Genomic DNA, 26506 nt, shown 5'->3' with positions numbered 1-26506 from the left:
GATCCTACTTTTGTCATCCTTCGTCAAAGAGACAGTACGTCTAATGCCTTCGTTAAAAAAGAACCCATTATAAAAAATATGTTGCATCCTAAAACATTTACAAATACATTTAAGTTACAAAAAATTTATCCAAGTTAGCCTGATTAAATGCATACAAGCTTATTAAAATCATTCAATTTCTCATGAAATCAGTTTCTATACATTGGTAATACAAATATGGCAGTCACTGTCTTCAAGAGAAGTAATTATGAAGACTTTTTTCCACTGAATCAATATCTACCACACATTTGTAATTGGAAGATGATACAAATGATGTCAGTCACTGACTTCAAAGGGAAGTAAATATGAGGACACATCAAGGGAAGTAATTATGAAGACTTTTTTCAACTGAATCAATATCTACCACACATTTGTAATTGTAAAATGATACAAATGATGTCAGTCATCTAATTTAAAGGAATCAATATCTGCTGCACATTCATAATTGGAAGATGGTGAAAAAAGATGGCAGTGACTGACTTCAAAAGGAAATAATGATGAAGACTTTTCAAGGGAAGTAATTATGAAGAACTTAAGATAACTATGAAAATACTTTGTGTAGTGATTTGGGATAATGTTCAGATGTCCAAGGCTATCCCTGTTTCTTAAATAGGAAATAATGAATCAAATCATAGTATATTTACAAATATTTTATTTATGTAGCAAATGCTAACAATTTACTTTTTTGGTCTCTAAACAGTCTTGTTTAACTGGAGAAAACTGCCACACACAGATAGATGGGCAAATATTGAATCTTGTGTCCTCTGGTATCAAGATTCAAACTCAGTAAAGATTAAAAAGGATAACATCTGTACAAGCTTGTGTTTACCTCGTTAAGAAAATTCACTCGACACCTTGTCTTCTTCAGTGCCTCTTCAACTTTTTCATAATCTCCCTCCAGAACACCATAAATCATATTCTGGAAATTGATGTAGAAAAAATAAATTATATTATATACTTAACCACAAAGTCAATGCCAAATTTTCTACTATGACTTTCTTTTAACTGCTTATTTTTCACTTTACAGTTGATCTGAGGCAATGCCATTGTTCATTGTTCATTTTATTCTTCAAATATGACTGGTTTTTTTAAACAAATGTTAAAGGTTGTTACTTTAATGTTCATAAGTCAATGAATAACATTAAATTAAATCAAACTGCATGCATATCTTTTGCTTCCAACTATATAATAAATGAGAATTAATATGCAGTGTTGAATGTGGAATTGAAATGTAATGTACACATCAGAAGGATGAGGGAGGGGAAGCCTTCAAAACTGTCAACTAAAAATGAGAAAGATTCAACTGTCTCTTTTTCAAGTTACATTGATACATTTAACTGCAAACAAGATAGACAATGAATTTTGACAATTTCAATAGCTACTACCGTTCCATTGTGTCTCAATACAGATCACTCAACATTGTTAAGTTATATAATGTCTTACAATACAAGTATGACCAACAAAATGCTGACTAAGCATCTTTTAACACAAAAAAAGGTACCTAAGACTGTAGAGTTTTGTTAATATGCAAATATATATATATATATATATATATATATATATATATATATATATATATATATATATATATATACAGTCAAACCCACTTATCTCGACCTCGGTTATCTCGACAACCTGCTTATGTCGAGCGTTTTGGTCCGGTCCCGAAAAAATTCTTCTTTGTTATGCTATTTTTTACCCGCTTATCTCGACCTCTGTTAAGTCGATAACCCGGTTATGTCGGGCATAAGTTTCGGTCCGAAGTAACATGTGGACCCGCTTAATTCGACGAAATGCAACTTTTTAATGTCAATCTCACAGAAATTGTACAAGAAATAGTCAGCAAAAGCGATCGATTTGTAGAAAATATGAAGTAATATCAGTCTGCTTTTGTTTACTCCGGTGCTGATCTGTAACGAACGATTCAAAAGCACTTACGTTTTCATACATATGCTCGGCACCGTCGACACTTGCCACAAACAATTTCATTTTTTTAATGCATTCAGCCATTTCACTGTAGCTTGGGATAGTGATAGGCTGATCATCATCATCATCATCATCATCTTGCTTGCATGATTGTATCTGCTTCGTTGTCACCGATTGGATTATTTCCTCATCAGTAAGTTCACCATAGGCATTGGCATCATCATCCATGTGAACATAATTAGAAAATTCATCCCGAGCAATGCCTATGGAGTCCGCAATCTCATCAGCCATCGCTTCAAGACCTATTTCTGATTGAGGCTCTTTAATTTCTTGTGCAATTAAACACTGCTGGTGAAATCCTTCATCAGAAATTTCCGGAAAAATACAATGGAACCAGCAGTTTTGAATGGTTTTCGGCGATACACTGTTCCAAGCTGCACGGGCATACATGATGGCGTCGAGCAGAGTTGGTTTATAGGATCGCTTTTCCTCATTTGCACTCACAGTCAATGTACATGTACATGTACATGTATTTTCAAAAACATTTATTGATCTTTATCTGCGAGATACTGTCATATATTAACCTGGATATAATACAATCTTGGTTATTTTGCACCTAACACCGCGTTATGCGTGAATGGCGGGTGCCTGAAAGCAATCGGTGGATGTTTCTCTCTCACTCTCTCGTTTGTGATTTTCTTTGATCCATTTTTCAATCTGATAACATATTCAAACCTCTGAGTACAACCAAACATGATTTGTTTTTCAATATTCACATCAATTATAAAAATGCGTCGTGTGTTATCTGACATAAGTGATGCACACTACAGTAATGGATGCATACGCTACATGTGATATATGGAGTTCATAGATATATTTTTTCTTTAATAAATTACTTATGATGATAAAAAAGGAATAAATGATAACAACACCAGGTTAGTTCATTTCATTTTATTATCAATTAAGCGTTTTGTTTATTTTATTGTAACATGCAGTGGGAGGGGATTCCAGTAAACACCAGCAAGAGACAGGAGTAATGCTCAAGCACATTTTTAAAATTACCGGTTTTTATGAACCCGGATATCTCGGGACCCGGTTATGTCGATGATTTTTTTACACCCCCGACGTAATCGAGATAACCGGGTTTGACTGTATATATATATATATATATATATATATATATATATATATGGTGAAAACATTTTAGAATACCAGTGTGTCTGTGTGTGTATATATATATATAGGAGACTTACATGTTACACTGTGCAGTGTAGAATATATATATATATATATATATATATATCGATAAACTCTGTAAAGACTGACATAATGTTTTGGCACCTTGTGATGTAGCATTGTGGTTCACGATAATTTGCATTTTCCACTACTTCCTGGCTATATCCTCTAAAAAAATTAAAATGGAAATGCTTTTTAGTGGTACGGTTTTTCAATGGTTTGAATGATTTTTTTGTCCCCAATACCCATTTTACTGACTTCAGTGACATGTGCCATCAGAAAACCATTACTGCCCTAAACATTTTAAATTATGCCAGTGTTATCCCTTGACTTTATTAGTAATTTACCATGGTAGGTTGATGCTCATCAATAATGCCGACAATGTCATGGTGCCCTAGAGCAGCAGCAAAATGTCTCAATGTCTGACCATTCTGTTACAAGAAAAATAAAAAATAAAGAAAGAATAAGAATTTACTGAATGGTTACATAAATTTGTAATTTACTCATATAACTGATGGTGACCAAGTATTCACAAGATACTCATGCTTCTGTGTAAATAGTCAGTATTTTTTTAAACATTTTGAATAAATAATTGAAGCTGGTCACAGTGACCTGGTTTTAAAGTGCAACACATATTTGTCCCAAGATGTACATAAAGTGGATGTTTCACTTGTCTCATTCATTATACTACTATCATATTAAAAAATGCACTCACATAACAAGTTTGATGGAAAAATATTGACAAGGTATCATAGAACCCAAACAGGATTTTAATAAATACCAAATAAACTCTATGAATAGGTAACAGTGGCTCAATTCTGATGACCAACATAAATTTTCTTTAAGGCAGCCCCATACCATAAATCTGGTTTCAATACATGTGTCAAAATAAGAGTGACAGCGCATAAAAAGATATGTTAACAGATGAGTGGATGAAGTTATACCAATGCTTCCTGAAATCGGAAAATATATAAGTATCTAAAACCAACTATATTTCTATTTTCAGACAAAAAGTTATACGAGCTTGATTTCAACTAGCTTGATCAGAGCTTGTTTGCAACAAACTTAACTTCAAATTCTTGTAATTAACATAACAACCTATAAGCCAAGACACAACATTTCCATATGTACTTGTTTACAAGTCAGATCCAACTGCCAACTTCATAGTACCAGATCTGCTGTCACACAATCTTTTGTCCTATCTCAGTCTATGCAGTTTGCTAGGGTAATCAGCAGAACAAACAGCATTTACAATGGCAAATCAGAGTCTATGTTGTTTCGCAGTTTCACTAAACTTCACCACAACATCAGTAGGATAAGTGAGTATGTTGTTGAATGATCTGTCTTACCGTCAAACCAAACATATTAAGAATCTAGGTTTAGGAAATAAACATTTACTTACCAATAAGTTAAGTCCAACCTAAAACAACACAGACACTGATCTGCTGTCACATAATGCACTTGAAGATGATGATATATGTTGTTTGTTTTATTGACTGCTCCTAATTTACTGATTGCTCCTAACAAAATACACAGACCCAGATTAGTCAGTGCATTATGCAATGCCAGACCTGAATCTGTGCAGTTTGCAGCTGGATTCAACTTAAGAGTAAAATATGGTAAAACCAGCTAATGCCATCTCATATTATTAATGCCAAAAAAGTGACTGTATATCATTTAATCCTCAATAATGTGTACAAGTGTAATGGTATGATGTGTACAAGTGTTATGGTACAGTGTGTACAAGTGTAATGGTATCAAGTGTACAAGTGAAATGGTATAGTGTCTACAAGTTTAATGATATTATGTGTACAAGCATAATGGTATAGTGTGTACAAGTGTTATGGTATAATGTGTACAAATGCAATGGTGTCATGTACAAGTGTAATGTTATCATGTGTACAAGTGTAATGGTATAATGTGTACAAGAGTAATGGTATCGTGTACAAGTGTAATGTTATCATGTGTACAAGAGTAATGGTATCGTGTACAAGTGTTATAGTATAATGTGTACAACTGCAATGGTAACAGTATGTAAGTCATGATCCTTTGAAAGATGATTATTTAAAGTTTTGTGAATTAAGTCAGTTAACTAGTACGTAAAAAAGATATAACTTTTCTGATTTTCTTACATAACTGTAATGTGATTTTTCATAGATTAGGGTTTCCTGTTAAATTTCATCATCACTAAACAAGCGTCACTTACCAACTTAGTTCTAAATCAGTCCTTGACAGAGGCAGAGATGCTACCAGGAAGTTTGTTAAGAAGGGGAGGTAACCCATACCTTCTGCAAGGAAGGGGGGAATAAGTGGGGACAATGCTGAATGGGAGGTGATGGGTAACAACATTTTCATAATGTTATATGTAATTTAAGTCAAACATTTAACGACTTTATATCACTTCTTTGACAACAAATATGTAAAGTATCTGCATACCCAATTTAGAACTGGTAAATATTCTTCTGTGCTTCTTATCACTCCAAGTCTTCAAAGCCTCTAAAATCTGGAAACGGTCTATATGACCCTACTGTATATGAAGAGAGATCAGTTTATTCACTGTTTCTGATGTTAAGAGCAGTCTAAATTCTGTTTTGTGAACTAAATATCCTCTCACAATCTGTTGTTTGTAATTGGAAAACCATTGCAATTTTGGCCAATTTAAACAAGTTAAAGGAACTTGTCTTCATGATATTCAAATATAATTTTCCACAACTCAATCAAGTTGTCCCTAGAATAATTCTATTGTCAGATCACATTTGTTGCACAGCTGTATTCAGCCCAAGGTTGCAGTCTTTCAAGAACACAGGTCAACCATTTTCATTAGTAAATGGATTATCTGATTATCTTTCTTATCTTCTCAACAGAGAGCACATAACATCCCTCTTTTTGGGATCTTTCGATAACCAGTTGTAGCTAATAAACCATGTGACTTCAAAATTTGGTTTCTTTTCTACTCTTTTTTTTCAGCCTCCAATTCCACATGCTGTGAATGAGGTGCTGACTATTCCATGTAATTAGTCTGAGCAATGTCTTTAGTACACATCGGAACATGAGAGCTTTCCTCTTGCTCCACAGTATTGATCTTCATCATACCATAATGAAATCAGTTATGTTCCAATCTGACATTAATAAAACTTGCTGCTTGTTAAACTCCTATACAGTTCTGTTATAGCTAAATTTGTTTTACCCCTCTAGGAGACAATTAAACAAGGCTTTTTTTTTATTAACCCATGATTCCTTGGCCTGGCAGCATATATGCAACTAGCTAAAGCTCTTCTATAAATAATCTGATCCAATTAGACTGCTCATTATGTTTACCTATGAAGACAGTTGAAAATAACCAACTGCAGCCTCCAAAGATAATGACAAATATTGCAGTTGGTTCAGTTCAGACCATTTATGTACATTTTTCTTCAAAGTTAAGGCATTAGGACAAAATAGATTTCATCATCTGAATATCCAATATGTGTACCAATCACTCTCATTGGTCAACTGATCTAGCTTGCCATGAGAACTATCTCTTTTCTGAAAAAGGGCACTTGTTCAAAACACTGTTTAGGTTAGTTACATATGACCAGAGTCCATGTGGAACAAAGTGGGTTGACAAGCTTTGGCTGAAGAAGGCTACATTTATGAAAATGTTCATGAAGATTGTGACCGACATATTATGTACCCTAGACAAAAATAAAATATTACCTTTCTGGCATCCACTTTGCACCAGCAGTGTAAAAGCCTGTGAAAGCTTGGAATGTCATGGTCTTTAACCACCTGAAATATTCCTGGCTGTAAGGAAGAGAAGAAGAAAAAAACTCAAGCAATAATATAACAAAACAGGCCTAAACCGTTAGTAGACTTGATATCAAAACAGGTGTAGGCCTTGATAGACATGATAACAAAATATCCTGGGTTTTATGTGGCTGATATTTTGTTTGAATCAATGTAATTAAAATCACTTGCAGAGATGATAAAAAGACTCGATTATATAGGCTACAGTGACATCAATTTTAGTACAAAGAGATATCAGCTACATCATATTTTTCTAAAAGTCATGTTGGTTTATACCTTCAAAAAACTCAGATCAAACTTTAAATTAATTAAATTGAATCTTCCAAAATAAAATACCAAATACTTCATAATCAAGCTACAAGCATCATGACTTACAGCTGTGTCTTGATAAAAGTTCACTTCTTTTGTGCAGTATTTAAGACATTAGTGTACTGTAATTAGAATGCATTACTAAATACAGCAACTGAACTGTTGGTACAATACTGTCTTGTAAGAAGCAGAGAAGTATCATTACAAAACAGTGTAAAGTTTATAAAGTATATATGCATATTTAAAGAATTAAAAACTGGAATCTCTCTTCATATACATGTTTACATGTTACATCTGTTATGTAATCATGCTTGCATAATTTTTAAAGAGATTAAGAGTAGAAAAACACATAATCAGATAATTACTGATGACTGGCTAATAAATTTGGATCGACTGAAATGCATGTTCTTTGAATTAATTTCTTTTTGCAAGCATTACTCTTTTGTTTTGAAAGAAATTTAATTTTGATGGCATTTAAAATTTGTGAATATGCCCGTTAACATTTTTATTTACAGCAGAAACATATTTCATTATTCTAAGGTCTGTTCAATTAAATATATTTGGGACCCAGCGATGGCACTTTTAATGTACTCAAGTTAATCGTAGATGTAATTTAGAAGTTTTGGATTATTTTCATATGAACCCTTTGAGTGGTCACAATACAATGGCATGTCATTTCTAATAAATGAATTCACTGGGTACCATGTTTTGTTCAAATGGAACAGTCACAGAATGAATTTATATTATTAGATGAAATTTGTATTTTACAGTAATCATAAGAATCAGTATCCCACTAATTAAGTCAATTTATAATATTATAACAGTATATATTAACTTCTCCAGCAACCTTCTGTGGGTCAGTGATTCTTCCTGTGATTCTTCCTCCAAAAGTTATACTGGCAGCAATGTATAGCCTTTAAAAGTGGTTTTAAGCACGCAACAGCAACAACATAAATTGCATATTAATTATCTGCACATTCCCAATCTATTAACATATTAATATTTCACCATCACCGACCCAAAACCCATGTCAAAGATAAGGTCATCACATAGAAATTAGTCATATATATTAGGCAAGAACCTAATCTCAGAGATCAGTTTTACTAATCGTCTTAATTGTTCTTCCTCAAATTGAGATTTTGAAATATCATTTGTATTGCTTGGTTTGAATTTTTCCTTGAACCTTAAAGAAGCATTATGGATATTAATAGCCATAATATCCTGAGTTTTTTTTACTGAAAAACTGATGATTTTCTAAAATGTAAGGAATTACCTGACTCATTTTTCAAGAATAAAAGAACTGAAGAGATTTGTTCCTCATTTTTACTATATCTAACTGTAGCAGAAATCCCAATATTGTCAGAAATATCAAAAGCAGGATGATGTAAAATCTCAACTTGAGGAAAGTTTGAGAGACTTTCAGTGAATCTGGGAAAAGATTGTGGAGTATGTCAGTTATTTCTGCTATTAATAAATTACATCATTCTTCAAGCCTTGGTAGTAAAAAGACTTAAGCATGTCCCCTCCTTGGCTGAGACATGTCCCCTCCTTGCCTGAGATATGCTATAAAGCAAATGACACTTTTTGTTGCATTGAACAATAACATTCCAGTCAGGAAATTAACACCTTTACAAACAGACAAATTAAACAATAGGATCACCTCCAAAGTAACAAAGCACCAGACATTTTCAGAAACATATTAGTAATAGTCATTCTCATGTTTTGAAAATTAGGAGATTTTTATTGAGACAGAAAGAATCTGTGATTTTCCATACCATTCCCTGAAATTTTATAAAGTGAAAGAGTTATTAAATATCATATTGAAATAAAGCACATGTAATACTATATATAAATTGCTTATAAAGTGAACACAACTTCAAACTGCAAAGACCCATATCTGCTGTTACACAATGCATTGGCAGTTCTGGGTCAATGTGGTTTGTAAAGACTAATCTGTAAAACAAACAATATAGACCCTGATCTGCAGGCACATTATGTCACTGCAGATGAACATCTATGTTGTTTGCAATTAGACATGACTCTGAGTATATATGGTACATGGTGGAATGATTCTAATTTTAAGTATACTGTTACACTTAAATAAAAAGTACAAAACTGCTTGATCAGAGTAAGCTTACACATACAGTATTCAAAAACTGAAACAGATACAAGCATCAAAAATAGCACTTAAATCCATGTGAAAGGCATGAGAATATTTTAGAAATCTAATTTAGCAACTTTTTTCAAAAAATATTCCTTCCAGTTGTTTTGGGGGAGGTGGGGTGGAGGTTATATCACTAAATAACAAAACAGACATTTTTAAATGTAGAAACAGCTTACAACTTAACGGTAAACAACCTGTATGACTTACATGACCTTAAAGGAAGCAGTTTACATATGAACTGGAAACAACCTGTATGACTTACATGACCTTAAAGGAATCAGTTTACACATGAACTGTAAACAACCTGTATGACTTTCATGACTTTTAGGGAAGTAGCTTTCATATGAACTGGAAACTACCTGTATGAATTACATGACCTTTAAGAAAGTAGCTTTCATATGAACTGGAAACAACCTGCATGAATTATATGACCTTTAAGGAAGTAGCTTTCATATGAACTGGAAACTACCTGCATGAATTACATGATCTTTAAGGAAGTAGCTTTCATATGAACTGGAAACTGCCTGTATGAATTATATGACCTTTAAGGAAGTAGCTTTCATATCAACTGGAAACTACCTGCATGAATTACATGACCTTTAAGGAAGTAGCTTTCATATGAACTGGAAACTACCTGTATGAATTACATGACCTTTAAGGAAGTAGCTTTCATATCAACTGGAAACTACCTGTATGAATTACATGACCTTTAAGGAAGTAGCTTTCATATGAACTGGAAACTACCTGTATGAATTACATGACCTTTAAGGAAGTAGCTTTCATATGAACTAGAAACTACCTTATGAATTACATGACCTTTAAGGAAGTAGCTTTCATATGAACTGGAAACTACCTGTATGAATTACATGACCTTTAAGGAAGTAGCTTTCATATGAACTGGAAACTACCTGCATGAATTACATGACCTTTAAGGAAGTAGCTTTCATATGAACTGGAATCTACCTGTATGAATTACATGACCTTTAAGGAAGTAGCTTTCATATGAACTGGAAACTACCTGTATGAATTACATGACCTTTAAGTAAGTAGCTTTCATATGAACTGGAAATAACCTGTATGACTTACATGACCTTTCAAAAAAGCAACTTGCAGATTACATTTTATCAGGAAACAGACAGTTTGATTCATCGTTCATAAAACAGTAGTAAAAATTTATCATTCAATTTTATTTTATTTTGTTGGCAAAGAAATCAATTAGAAAATGATTACGATATAAACAAATGTATTTTATAAAAAATTAGGAAACCTTGATGCAGAAATATTGGTAAAACTTAGCAGCATACATAAAATATCCATAACACCATATTTGGTGTGGTAAAAACCATTCCTTATTCTCATTCTATTGATGATAAACTTTTTTTTCACACAGAGAATTTCATCTCTTTTTGAACTCCATGATGAATGGATTTGGAGAAATCTTATATAATATAATTTAATGTACTATATATACACCTGTTAATAAATCAAGTTCAAATGTAAATTGCACAGAACCAGATCTGCCATTTTCTAAAGTACCAACAGATCTGGTGCTATACATTTTATTAGAAGAAATCTGTAGAATAAACTAAGCCAGGAAGGAAGAATTACCATAAATTTGTCAATCATCATGAGATGTTCTGTCTCCAAGATGAAATGAAAGCATAATAAAACTCTGACGGCAAAGAATAAAAATTCCTTCAAAAGAATAAACAAAGGGAAATAACTCTTACAAAAAGGTTCCATCTGACAGGGGTCTATAATACAATAACCATTTTCAATCTGGTGAAAGGCTCAGAACTTTGTTGTATGGAGCATTTCTTACCGGCATTGAGACCCAAAAACATCTGTACATTTGAATTGAGCTATAAAATTCCCATGCGTGTATTACCCTATATAGTCACTTATAAGTCATGTCCACTTGCAAACAACACAGACCATGATCTGCCTTGCATAATGCAACAGCATACATCTGGGTATATGTTGTTTGTTCCAATGACTACTAATAACAAACTCCATATAACCAGATCTGCTGGTGCATTACGCAGTGGCAGATCTTTGTACAGTATGTAGTTGGTCTCAAAGTACAAGACAGTTTGGATATATGTTACCGTATGTCAACTGAATAACAAAAAGATAACAATGTAAAACATACATTTTTAAGCGCAATTCCATGCAATAAGACATACACATCACAACAAACATCATGCTGGCATTCTTTCACATTTGTTAGCTGACAACACTTTAACAAACAAGACTGACCTTAGAGCACACTTACGAGGATGTTTAACATCAGCACATATGGCCAAGTTTTGACCCCATTGATTTGGATGCTCAAGATTAGCACATATGGCCAAGTTTTGACCCCATTGATTTGAATGCTCAAGATTAGCACATATGGCCAAGTTTTGACCCACTGATATGGATGCCCAGTATTAGCACCAGGATCCATTACGCTGCAAAATCTGACAGGATTCCCAGATTGCTCAAATCCTTACATTCCTGATTACAACAGAATCAAACACCCTGACACCACTAAACAACATTATTAATTGGCCAATATTAAGGATATTTGTAGCAAGAAGACATCACAATTCATGATTAATTTACACCTAAAAAGCTAAATAAATGCAGTTTGTCAAAGTGGTTAAGGCACTGGACATTTGACCAGTAGGTTGTGAGTATGATACCCATTATTAGATCAGCAGAAGATTGGCTACCAAGGGGTGTCCTTGAATAGGGCACTTTGTTCTGATTGTCTCAGTAGGATATAAACTTCAATGTGTTGTTTTGCCATAAAAAATGAAATCACCAAATTGTGTATTTGTAGATCAAATGCAGCTCTGAGAGCCTTGAGAGGTTAAAAGTCTCTGCTCCCATTTCTCACAATGTGGATGTACTAAGAGATGAAAGAGCAACATAACAGTGAAGTTTTTTGGTGGTATGGAGTCTGAACAGCTCAGTGGTTAATAAACCAGACTGCTGATCATTAAAATGCTGCCTAGATCTGGCCACATCAGCTATCATGATATGTCCTTGAGCCAATACATCTTGCACCCATTGCTCTGGCATGACAGATCCTCTCGCACTGATGATACATGTTATCTTGATGAGACATGCCATCTTTGTGAGATGTGCTATCTTAATGACACATGTTACACTGATGAGACATACTATCTCAATAATTCATCATATAATGATGAGATGTACCATCATAATAATACAATGTTTTGGTAAGATAAGTTATATTGATGATGCATCACTATCTTGATGCTATTTGATGAGACATGCTATTCTGATGTTATTTTAGTGAGACATGCTATCTCAGTGATGCATGCTATCTTGATGAGACATGTTATCTTGATCAGACATGCCATCTTTGTGAGATGTGCTATCTTAATGACACGTTACACTGATGAGACATACCATCTCAATAGTTCATCATATAATGATGAGATGTACCATCATAATAATACAATGTCTTGGTGAGATAAGTTATATCGATGATGCATCACTATCTTGATGCTATTTGATGAGACATGCTATTCTGATGCTATTTGATGAGACATGCTATCTCAGTGATGCATGCTATCTTGATGCTATTTGATGAGACATGCTATCTCAGTGATGCATGCAATCCTGATGTGATGCTGTTGCACTTTAACATGCTATTTTGATGAGATGTACTATCTCAGTAAAATATGCTATCTTAATGACACGTACTACCCTGTTTCTATTTTGGCAAGACATACCTTTTTAATGTTTTTAGCATACCAGATCTGAGCAATCTGAGAATCCTGTGGGGTTTATTTTAAACACCAAGGTCTTTAATGCTTAAGTCAAAATATTTAAAGCCATAATTAAATACTAAAATGTTCTCAGCTACAGGTTTCTATGTAAACAATCTCTTGTTCAACAAATATAGAATTTCTTAGTAACTGGTAACTTTGATAACAGTCAAAAGTAATTCATTACAATATTAACCTATTGGAATAGATACTTAACAATGATGAATTAGATTCAACCTAAAACACAATACAACATGTGATTAGCATATCAACATGACAACATATACTGTAAAACTTTCCTCAACTGGCTCCACTGTAAACCAGCTTTATCTGCAGACTGGACACATATGTGATTTCTCTGCAGACTGGACAAATATGTGATTTCTCTGCAGACTGAACATATATTTGATCTGCAGACTGGACACATATATGATTTCTCTGCAGACCGGACACATATTTTATTTCTCTGCAGAATGGACACATATCTTATTCCCAATAAAACTATTCTAATACCAATCATCCTCTGCACACTGATGACATCTATAAATGGGGCCAAAACTTTTGATTCTGTCAATGTCCAGTTTAGGAAATTTTTACCACAATTAATATTATGGTGTACATATCATAAAATCTAATTATAATATATACTTGCTTGTAAGCCAAGTTCAATTACAAACAACACAGACCATGATCTGCTGTCACATAATGTGCCAGCAAATTAGGGTCTATATTGTTTGTTCTACTGATTACTCCTAACAAACTGCATAGACCCAGATTTGTTAGAGCTTCATGCAATGGCAGTGATGTGAGTCTGTCAAGTTTTCATCTGGACTATGCTTATAAGCAAGTATGTATGGTACATATCATGCATACCGAGAATCAAGGTTTGTTCACTATATATTTATCACAGTACAGTCCAGATATAACGAAGTCCAAAGGATATTTTAAAAAATCATGACATCTGAATTTTGATATAATCAAGGGAAAATATTTCATATTACAGAAGGTACTTTTTGGTGTGCTTCATAATATGTTATTTTGTTGCATCCAATTACGTTATAAACAGAATACCGGTATAGGTTAATAAGAAATAAATCAATAGACTGATATAGCAATAAATACAGCTCAATTATGTACTTCATAGGAGCAGTCTGTAATTAGTCTAGGGACAAAACCTGAATGTACATTTTTATACTAAAGTTGAATAGTAATATGGTAGTTTGTTTCCGTTTTACCTTGTGTGGGTCAAACAATAGTGACCACATTTTCCGTCCAGCTAATTTGGGCTGAGAAGTTTTGTTGCATATATTAATAGATTTGCATCTGAAATTCTGTGTGTATTATATACATGTATATACACACAAGTTTTTTCTAGACGGGAGCTACATTCAGGCTGAGTTTGGGTAAAATATCCCCCTGCTAAACTGTGTAGTCGCAGCTTTTAATACAGGATCTTGGTACAAAGCTTGATCCATTAAACATACAATTCACATTGTGTATCAGAGGAGGACTTGTACTGTTTTACTAAGTCATTAAACACCAATATTTTGTAGTACCATGCTTTAGTAATGCACCACAACATTCATGTATGAATATAAGTAACTTACACCTTCCATGAAATTGGGGCCAAATAATGACTGTTTACCCAAGAAAATACATTAATAACATACAGTCTTGAACAAATATTGTAAATCAAATCTTACATATGTCATGAAACATTTAATTTAATCCAACTCTTTGTAATATGTAATTATAAAAAATAATGAAAATAACAAATTATTAAAAGAAAGAATTGTGTTTCAATCACAAAAGATGATACTATATTATTTACACATTCCTTCTTGTTATATGCAATTTATTTATACTTCTATCTAACACGAAGAAATTTAAGGAAACTGCTTTTGAAAATTCACTGATACATATTACGCAAAAAATATCATCATAGAATGAAGCTGTCATGTGTTGCTTTAAAAACCCATGCTATTTTTCAACTAGTTTTTGTAAAAACTAAAACTGAAAACAACCGAGAAACAGCTCCATTATAAAATGTGGAAATAAACAGCAGTTATAAAAATCATATTTTAATGAGGGATCTAGAAACCATGTTCTTAATACTGTTCAGCACACGTCAATGAAGTTGAAACTAAGGGCAAAGACACTTATCTGATTGTAACTACATCTCAGAACATTCAGTACATACGATACAGTCTTTATTTGCCACTTTACAAAATTAACATTTAAAACATTTGTCAGAAACCTGGAGAACTTATACCTGAAATAACCTTAGAGCATTTTGGAAGTATCCATTTCTGGATAAAATGAAGAAAAATAACAAAGATCCTTGCAAAGGTCTGATGAGGTGGGGCTAAAGCTGCTGTGGTTTGAAAAAAGTCAGCCATGCCACGTTGTTTAAGTTGGTAACATTATGGTGCAGTATATTTAAACAAAGACTTCAAGCCCAGTCTGAACTGTAGTGTGTGTTACTGGTGTATTCAAATATATTCTCCATTTTTACACTTAATGTAGTTACTAAAATATCTCTGTAAGACAAAAAAAATTATATTATCCGAGAGAAAAAAACAATTTATTTAGATAATGGGGTATCCATCTTTATATGGACATCAGAGTTTTTCTTTTATTCTCAATTGCAATTCACTTTTGGTCTCACTAAATATTATTTGCACATGTGTAACAGGTAAGTAAATAAAGAACATTATATGTGGTATAATGACACCCTGATTTGAAATAGATTTGGATAAGTGGTTTTAAAGATTGTGGGTTTTCAATTTTATTACAAATACAGTAAAACCTGTTTTGACAGACCACTGCTATTAAAGACCACCTGACGTGACAGTCCAGGTTCAAACTGCACAGATTTATTGATTATATAGATTTATAACATGTCATGCAAGACCACCTGTCTTGTGAGATTATAATCATTTGTCTTTCTAGACAGGTTATGTTGCCATCGAGTCCTTTTACTTGTAAAAGATTGACAGATAAAACTTTTAGAATTTTTCTAGACATTTGGAAGTTTGTTTTTTTACTCAAATACTCAACTGGGCAACTTGTGAACCTTGGATGCAAGATGATCTCATGACTTTGCTATTTTGCCTTTGAGTCTGCACTCTCGGAGTATGTCAGCCATCCTTTGTAATTTGACATACTTGAATAGGATCATCCTAGTTTCTTTGCAAAAAGAGGAGCAAGTGGTTAAGAAGTAATAGATGTTAAGATATTTGGAAGTCATTAACTGGGCTGTTCAGTTTTCTGTTTTATTTGTTAATGACATTTCATCTAAATGGATATGCTGCTGCACTCATGTACAGTCTCAATGAGCTCTGAATATTTGAAATATATAGATTTGTATCCTGCCAAGGGTCTCCTCCACTTCTGGTTTGATTAAGTAGTTCTTTTTTTCCGATCATAGTGCTTTATGTCTATATAGGACCAACTAGATGTCAAAGGAAGTATTTAGAGAAAACCCAATGTGGATATCATTAGGACAAGAGGATTGGTGGACATGCAATGGACAATCCACCATCACATATTCTCTTCTGATATTTATCCCCCATGGTTAATACAAAGAAAAATACCTTGTACTTTTCATAAATCATGTGCCAGACTTTGTTCTGGGTACCAAGTTCTGCTGCTATCTTGCCATCCTGAAATTTATAGTAATAATTAGATTTTTTAAATAACTTTTAATATGTCAAAGAAATACATAAATGAACAAATCTAAAAATATAAACAGTGATTTGAAAGAAATACAAATTTAATTCAGATCTACTGCTTCGTTTTCAAATTATAACTGCTAATTTCATGCATTCACATCTATCTATTATGAAAGCTACCACCATGAATACAGCTGTGACATCACTAAGTCACTAGAATCCATCATCAATACAATGACCTTTATACAACGCTGAAGGCAGGAACCAATGTGGTCAGGTGGTGAGCATACAAGGGTCAAACTAAAGTGGTGCAGCTATGAATCCTACCACTAAATCTGCCAATGTCCGCTATTGAGATTGTTGTTGTAGGGTTTAACGCCATTTTTCAGCACATGGCTATACATGGCGGCCAGTATTAATGGTGGAGGAAGAACCCGGGAAAACCCCGGAAAGAACCACCGACCCATGAGAAGCTACTGGCAAGCTTTCTCACATACCCACATTGGCCGAATCCGATACTCGAACCCACGCAGACAGAGGTGAGATGGCAGTGATCCGTAACAGAAAGCGCTTTAGACCACTCGGCCACTCGGGGCCCCCACTATTGAGATGTGCCTTGGACATGGCACATTACTTCAAATGGCTTGGCATTAAATAACCTACATTTGTTGATGTACTGCAAACCAACAAGCTAAATCAAGATATCCATTTTCATGATTTAAAGACACAGTTGATTGATGATCAATAAGTCTCAAATTAACCTGTAAATGAATGTGCCAGGTTATCAGGTCAAACAGCCGAAGATTGGTGTTAGCTTGTGATGTTGAAATAATGTTACAGTGCTGAGCAATTATTCTTCTGTCACCTCTAACCCTAAAATCAATAGGCTTCTTCCTTATCCTCAGTGCAAGATATTCAAAGTTTGGTCCATGTAAGTGATGTAGAACTATTTGTTACTGTGCAGAAACCATTTTCTTCTTTTCAGTCACAGTGATCTTGAACTTTGACCTTTGATCCCCTATACTGATGGGCTTTCTCAATAACCCATACAGTACCTTTATGTGTTGTAATTTTGTATACATTTTGCAGAGTTTCAAAATTTTATATTTTATATTGCTGTTCTTTGTGTTTACATTTATTTGGAAGGGTTTATCTTCCTAACATTTTGTGTTTGTGTCTATCTGTGTGTGTGGGATGGATCTTTAATGTAGTTTTAAAAATATTTCAGCCATATCACTACAATGTCAGCAGTGTGGCAGTTTATAGTCATGTCTAGCAATGGGGCATGATGCCGCAGACATACATCATGATGTCCCACACAGTCACATTATCCTGACACCAGGCTGACCAGTCCTAACACTAATGTCTTAATGCTGAGCACCAAATGAGGCAGCTGTTAGTATCATTTTTATGTCATTGGTATGAATCGTCTGTGGTTCTAACCCATGACCTCCTACATACGAGGTGGACACTCTAACCACTCGTCCACCAGAGGGGCCCCGAGTGGCCGAGTGAATCAAAAGTACTCTCTGTTATGGATCACAGCCAATGTGGATATGTGAGAAAGCTTGTCAGTAACTTCTTGAGGGTCGGTGGTTCTTTTCGGGGATTTCCCGGGTTCTTTCTCCACCATTAATACTGGCCACCATGTATAGCCTATCATGTGCTGAAAAATGGCATTAAACCCTACAACAGCTAGTCCACCGGAGCAGTGCTACTAAATTTTGTGCAATTCTTAATTATTATTTTTTTACGTCACCATTAGTTGACAATACAAAATCACTATTTTACTGAGTTGTCTTAAAGCACTACTTTATACATACATACACAGGTCAAGAGGCACTAATGATATTAAGCAGAAACCATATTTCCTTCATCAGTCACCATGACCCTGACTTTTGACCTTTTGACTCCAAATGAGAAAGGCTACTTCCTTACTCTGATCACAACCCATCCGCAAAAACTGGTAACAGTAGATGATGGAGAACTTGAGATATGGTTCAGAAATGAAATTGGCAACAGACAAACAGATGGACAGACAATACCATAATATAATATGCTACATGTTATGGCAAGTGCACAAAAAATGTTATCATCTGTAGCAGAAAGAACACTACCTAGCAAAATATGTAATAATACTGCTTACTGGATTTGAAATTTCAATTCATCCAGCTGCCAACTAAATGAACTATTATTATATATTATTACATATGATTTACAGCTTTGTTTCTCAAAGTACCCAAGAAATACGCAAGCATTCGCATACAAACACATACACACACTGAAAAACACACAAAAATATTGGTAAAAAATTGAACATAATATGTAAGAAATGTTCATTAACAGGAACAATGTTGCATTATGCAAGCATTATCAAATCTGACTGTACTAGAAAAGACCCACGCACCACCTATACATTTTTGAAACACATAAATGAATTTAAAAGTGCCTTGTAAGAATTGCTGAAAGACATGACTAACTGAAATTTTACACGGATTTTTCACCAAATCTGTACATACATGAATTAGTAATACAAAAGTGCAGACTTTTTGTTATCAAAACAACCTTGTTAAACTTACACAGTCTGACTATCTTGTCAGTAATTTCTTTACACGATGTCTCTTGACATTTAATATGCCACACGATTACAGATATATTTTTAAAAAGTACCATTAAAATGAACTTGAATTATTTTGCATTTCACTCAGTGCCTAACTGATTTCCTATAGAATTAATGTAGAGTGTTTTCTTTGCATGCAAAAGAATAGATTTGTTACAAAATCTGCATAGCTGTTCCAAGTGATAGATCGAAACTAGAAATATGGGTAAATAGACCCTTTACCTTGTTTTTGATATATGGATCTATTCCGCAAGCCATCAAGTCTCCCACATGGCAACATTCATTCTGTAATGCCGTCACATGCAGTGCTGTATTCCCATGCTACAAAGGAAATACATGGAGAATATTTTCTTTCCTATGTTGATACTAACTATATTTATCTTTGAGTGGCAAAGCCACAAGTTACAATATGTTGTGTTGTGTATCACTCAAAAATATATCCAGTGTTAATACAGGAAAAGAAAATTTTCTTTTTGTTACATATTTTACTAAATTTGCTCCTAAATCAAACCTTAGTTCATTCAACTCACTCCTCAGCACCCCCCACTCCACTTCCACTCATTAAGTTCACACCCACTCCTAAGCAACCATGCATAATCCACTTCCTCATAAGTTCACACTCACTCATCAGCACCTCCACACCCCCATACTCCACTCCCTCTCAGAAGTTCATTGATGTTTCAACTGTATTCATAAAATGTGATGATCTAATCTGTTGTATACTGTTACATGTTTGACTTTTTGGTAAACTATTTTACATACTGTTACATGTTTGACTTTTTGGTAAACTATTTTATATACTGTTACATGTTTGACTTTTTGGTAATTTAAAACTATTTTACCCCATCCTACCATAAAGCAAAATTGATTGAGCAGTGCAGCATAGCAGGGTTTTAACGTTGCTGACTATGTTGTACCAGAAGCATAACTTAAGAGAGAAGTGAAAGGATGCGAGTCCAATTTTTTGCCAAACAATTTAATTTCCATGGTTGAAAGGTACTGGTTTCAATTCATTGCTATAGCTCACAAAATGTCATTTTTCTTGCTTCAAGCATAATTTATGTAGGCAAGCACAGTCAAGCATCACAAGGCATAATGGTGAACAGGAATGAAAACAAAATTGTCACCAATAACTGTCTTTATTTCACACAATATGTAATATATATATATCTATCTATATATATATATATATATATATATATATATATATATATATATATATATATATATAGTCAAGGTGGCCGCTATTGATTAACTGGCTTGAAGCAGCTGTTCCATTTTTATGATATTTGTGCTTGTTGCCTGTTATCATCTTCGTTACTGTGTTCATTTTGTATTGGCTGTTAAATTTGTATGTGTTTCTTAATCTCCTTGCTTTGGAAACGAGAACAATTAGACTTTTTCTCAGCTGTCTTGCTCCACTGTTTTTGAACAAACCGCCATCACGTGATACTCGCCAGTCAACCCATTTATGCTATGATGGACCCTCATTATTGCTTTAAATGATCACTCCTTGGCTTTCCACACTACATTGTGCTCTAGACTAAAGAACTGGGACTACATACATCATTACCTAAATGTAAACAGAAGCAAAAAAAGAAATGTTGTTTCAGAGCTGGCCAGCGTAGAATAGGAAGAAGAATCCCAGTTATCTCCCTTAATTCGGCACACCCATTTAAAAAAATTCAACCGTTAATTTAGATAACCTAATTCAAATCCCTATTAATTCGTCAACCTTTGTGTCAACTATCCAAGAAATACCTATGCGCATTGCATTATTCAATGCCCAGTCAGTAGGACCACCGGAAAAGTGCACAGAAATAGTTAATTTTATCAATGACCAGAATGTTGACATATTTTTCCTGACAGAAACATGGCTAAAAACATCAGGCGATGAGCCCAAGTGTGCGGATCTAACACACCCACTGGTTACTCCATCAAGTCGTTCCCCCGTAATTCTTGCGGAGGTGGAATTGCTGTCATAACAAAGAACTCCATGATAAAACGTCTTAACTACACCACAACATTCAATTCTGACCACACATCGTTTGAACTAGTCCAAACCACACTCACACTGGAGCAAAGGTCAGCCCATTTTTTCTGCCTATATCGCCCTCCTCCTAGTAGAATAAACAAGCTGGCTGACTCTCTCTTTTTGGAGCAGTTTCCGAATCTCCTGGACTATGGAAATTCGATAGGTGGCAACCTGATTATTCTTGGAGATTTCAACTTTCACTTTGACTGTCCCGGAAACTCAAATACATCAAAACTCATAGATTCCATTAATGTGTTCAACCTCAAACAGTCAGTTAACCAACCCACCCATAAACATGGTCACATTTTAGACTGGATTCTTCATAGACCTGATGATAACATTCTACGGTCCTCCCTGGTATCCCATGACCTTGCATCAGATCACCTCTGCATTATATGCCATCTTGATGTATCAATCCCTAACCCTCAACCTTTATCTGCTACTAAGAGAAAACTCCATATGATAAATAGAACAAAACTAATGCACGACATCAAAGCTAACCTAACAACTTGCTTACCACCTACCGCAGAACAACTCGATAACTGTCTGCATTCATCGCTTGACAAACATGCCCCAGCTACCAAGTGCAGAGTATCAATTCAAAAGTATTCTCCATGGTATAGCAGTGTTAGGGACCAGCTTCGCACTGCTAAAAGAGACCGCCGTAAAGCCGAGAGGCTCTGGCTTTCCACCAGACTCACTATTCATAAGAAAATCTATGAAGTCGCTAAGAAGAATGAACAAATATAGTCCATGCAGTGAAATCAGCATACTACACTACTAAGATCTTGGAAAGTTCCAGTTGCAAAGAGCTCTTCGAGATTACTAACAAGCTAATGTCAAGGAACAAATCAACATCACTTCCAACTACCTTCTCTCCAGTCAACCTTCCAGACATGTTTGCAAATTTCTTCCGTGACAAAGTACAAACCATTAGAGATAAGCTTGACACCACAATTTCAACTGACTCGTCGTCACCATACAGATGGGATACAGAATTTGAGCGGCAACGATTAGCAGCATTTGAACCTGTCTCTATGGATTTTGTACATACAATCCTGATGAAGAATGCAGCAAAGTCATGTGAACTTGATCCAATTCCAACATCACTGCTGCCTGTGTGCTTAGATCCAGTATTGCCTTCACTAACTAATGTTATTAATACATCTCTCTCATCCAGGGAATTCCCATCATTTTTCAAAACTGCCATTGTAAAGCCTCTGCTGAAGAAACCAACACTAGACCATAACGATTTAAAGAACTACCGCCCAGTTTCTAATCTCCCATTCATATAAAAAATCCTAGATAAGGTTGTTCTATCCCAGCTTGTATCTCATCTAAATTCAAATAGTCTTTTTATCAATGTACAATCTGCATATCGCCCATGCCACAGTACTGAAACTACTCTTCTAAAAGTAGTTAATGACATTCTCTCTGCGTTGGATAGCGGAAAGATTACAGTCTTCACCCTCCTTGATTTGTCTGCAGCATTTGACACAACTGACCATGATATATTACTGCATTGTCTCCTGCATGTATTTGGCATTCATGATACAGCCTTACTGTGGTTCAAGTCCTACTTGGTCAACAGGACACAAATTGTATCTGCAAATGGAATACACTCCAGCCAAGTTGATATATGTTGTGCTGTTCCACAGGGGTCTGTTCTTGGACCTGTACTCTTCATTCTGTACACTCAGTCACTCTCAAGTGTCATAAATCATCATCCAGTGTCTCACTAATTGTATGCTGATGACACCCAAATATACAAATCTAGCCACCCAACTGAAGTTGATGCTACCATCCAAGGTGTAGAGAGGTGCATTTCTGATGTGAAATCATGGATGACTTGTAACAAGCTGCAGATGAATGATGATAAAGCTGAGGCCATTCTGATCACAACACAAAGACTTTCTCATTCACATCCTTTACCTCAAACAATAAATATCAGCAACACCAACATTAAATTCACACAATCAGTACAAAACCTAGGTGTTACCCTGGACAGTACTCTCACATTGCACCAACATGTCATGAACATATGCAAGGCTGCATATATATCTTGAGCTGAGACGCATCAGCTCAATTCGCAAATATCTTTCAGTTAATGCCACTAAAACAATTGTGTGTTCATTAGTACTTTCAAGACTGGACTAGTGTAACTCAATTCTGTCTGGTTCAACTCAATATCTACTCCAGAAACTTCAAAAAATTCAAAACACAGCTGCTCGGATCATACTTAGAGTACCACGATCAGAGCACACCTCCCCACTGCTCTGTACCCTACACTGACTATCCATTCGATCCAGAATCAAACACAAAATTTGTTCTCTGTGCTACATTTCACTGTCGGACTCTACTCCAACATACCTATCCGACCTCACCCATGTGTACACGCCAGGAAGATACTTATGCTCCTCTTCTGACAATCGTATACTCATTATTCCCAATATGAAAACAAAGTCATATGGACAGCGTTCTTTTGCATACCAGGGCCCAACAATGTGGAATGAATTGCCCACTGAACTTAGACACAAAGACACAGTGATCACATTCAAGAGGGCTCTCAAAACTCACTTATTTCGACTGCAAGAACAAACTTAAAGACCTAATAATGTTTCCTACCTGAAATATTCTCAGCATGTTTTTTATATATAATGTTTTTCTAATTTCATAGTGTTTGTTTTTGTAATAATATTATTATATGTTTTTTATCTTACATGTGTTGTCTAATGTTGTAAAGCACTTAGAGCTTCTAAAGATTAGGCGCTATACAAAGTCCTCATTATTATTATTATTATTATTATTATTATTATTATTTAAGTAAAACTTCCAGTATAGGAACCATGGATCACTTGGAATATTACTCAACCTATGTACTATAAATGAACTATAAATCATGTGGAATATTACGCAACATACATGAGATCATGGAACAGGATCCACTGACAGTGATGAGTGCTAGTATAATGTTTTATCAATGAAGAAAAGAAAAAATTAGTAATTGGGAGGATGGAGGCTGAGAGTAATGTGACATCCTTAAAGCCAGGCTTCTTGAGGATGTTAAGGGGAGAAACAATATGCTTTATTTGTCTTATTAAAAGTGTGCTTTTATAAATTATGACATGCATAAAATAAAGCATTGAATTTAAGATAAATTTAAAACAACAACTGTAGTAAGTGCAAAAATACAGCTGAGGAGTACTTGTCATTTCATTAAAGACTGTACAGATACAAATACCAATGACGATGTCATAAATATCAACATCAGTTATTTTTATGTCTGACTCAACAATCACAATATCACTGATGAAAACACTGCCTGTAAATGTCAAGAATCTAAACTTGGATTATGCTTTCAACCACTGACATTTAGCAGCAGTTGAAAATAATCAATTTTCAAATTCATCCATCAAATACATTTATGCTTTGTTTCATTGGTATTTTTTTAGTATCGTCTATCAATCTGCATTGGGGCCCCGAGTGGCCGAATGGTCTAAAGCGCTCTCGGTCACGGATCACTGCCATCTCACCTCTGTCTGCGTGGGTTCGAGTCTCGGGCTCGGCAAATGTGGATATGTGAGAAAGCTTGCCGGTAGCTTCTCGTGGGTCGGTGGTTCTTTCCGGGGTTTTCCCGGTTCTTCCTCCACCATTAATACTGGCCGCCATGTATAGCCTATCTTGTGCTGAAAAATGGCGTTAACCCTATAACAACAACAACAACAATATCAATCTGCATTGTTTTGCATTACCACTCTCTAAATGCACTCATCATTTCATGTCCATTTATTTTGCATTTAACTTTGGTTGCATTCATTCAGCATTTTCTTTTTGTTCATTCTAGATTCCACTTTTGTTTCTAAATGCATTGTTTTCATTTGACTAATAAAATAACTGGTTACTGGGTCTGCAAGTCCTTTTATCAAATTTCCCTTGTTCTGTGCCCCAGTATTCAACAGATTGTAAGACCTATTATCAAACTTACCCTATTCTGTGCGTGGATGTCAATCCCAGTGTTCACCAAGTTGTAGAACACACTGGGCCGGTACATTGTACAAATGAAGTGGATATATGTGTTTCCCTTCTGAAAAAGAATAAGGCTGATAATATGTTTGCCCATTTATAATACTATATACTGTGCATGCCTGAAAATTACTTGATTAGTTAATAAAACTAATGAATGTCTCTAATTGGAAGACAATTCTCTCTTCTGTTATATTTCGAAAAGAAGCCAATTTTTACCTAGCATGAGCCTTACCTGAGCTGCAATGAAAGGAATCTGATTGGCTGTTTGACCTGATAACCTGACACCATCATTTACAGGTTAATCTGAGACTTACTGGTTGTCAATCAATCCTAATTAAATGAAGAAGGCTAATTAGCCTATAAATCCATGTACTATGCTAACAGCCAATATGTACCAAATTCTTCAAACCATGCTTGATTTGTGCCGATAATTAAATTCAAAATATTTTACCAAATAACAGCTCATGTAAAGGCTAGCCTTTCAAGCCAACTGTAAAGTTACAAACTGAACCTATAAAATTATATGTCCAACTGATATGACAGCTACATATAAAACATATAGAGATCAGAAAGATTTTTTTTTAAAGTGAACTTGTTATCATGAAAAGTTAGCCTAAAATGATCATTCAAGTAATTATTTCAAATAACATATGACACTCATTCTGTCCTGAATAAACAGAAATGCAAAATGATATGGTGTTGATGAAACATAATTCATCTTTGAAGTCTGCAACTACAGACAATATTTCAATAACAGAAATCATCAGTGCCCAAATCTACTCAAAATATCAAAGCACAAACAGGCCATTGACAGCCATTCACAAAGTGCTCGCACAGTGTTGGGTCATTATTACACCCATTCACACAAAGTGCTAGCACAGTGTGGGGCTAGTGTTAAACATTAAA

General features: G+C 34.7%; 1 protein-coding gene across 2 annotated transcripts in view; it reads right to left on the bottom strand.

The window, feature by feature from the left end:
• LOC149790473 (uncharacterized) overlaps positions 1–26506 on the bottom strand; it is an 83200-nt gene that overhangs the window by 44582 nt on the left and 12112 nt on the right. For both annotated transcript variants that reach the window (XM_089972526.1, XM_089972527.1), the window contains exons 4-9: positions 25560–25658; positions 19762–19860; positions 16842–16910; positions 6898–6984; positions 3549–3632; positions 869–958 (exon numbers count right to left, since the gene is read on the bottom strand). In XM_089972526.1, the coding sequence (XP_089828652.1) occupies positions 869–958; positions 3549–3632; positions 6898–6984; positions 16842–16910; positions 19762–19860; positions 25560–25658 (528 nt within the window). The remainder of the gene's footprint in view (positions 1–868; positions 959–3548; positions 3633–6897; positions 6985–16841; positions 16911–19761; positions 19861–25559; positions 25659–26506) is intronic.

This window comes from Sinohyriopsis cumingii, chromosome 10 (assembly GCF_028554795.1).
Source record: "Sinohyriopsis cumingii isolate HCF-2022 chromosome 10, ASM2855479v2, whole genome shotgun sequence".
Classification (NCBI taxonomy): domain Eukaryota; kingdom Metazoa; phylum Mollusca; class Bivalvia; order Unionida; family Unionidae; genus Sinohyriopsis; species Sinohyriopsis cumingii.
Note: the sequence above shows the minus strand (reverse complement) of the source record. Positions and strands in the feature narration are given on the sequence as shown.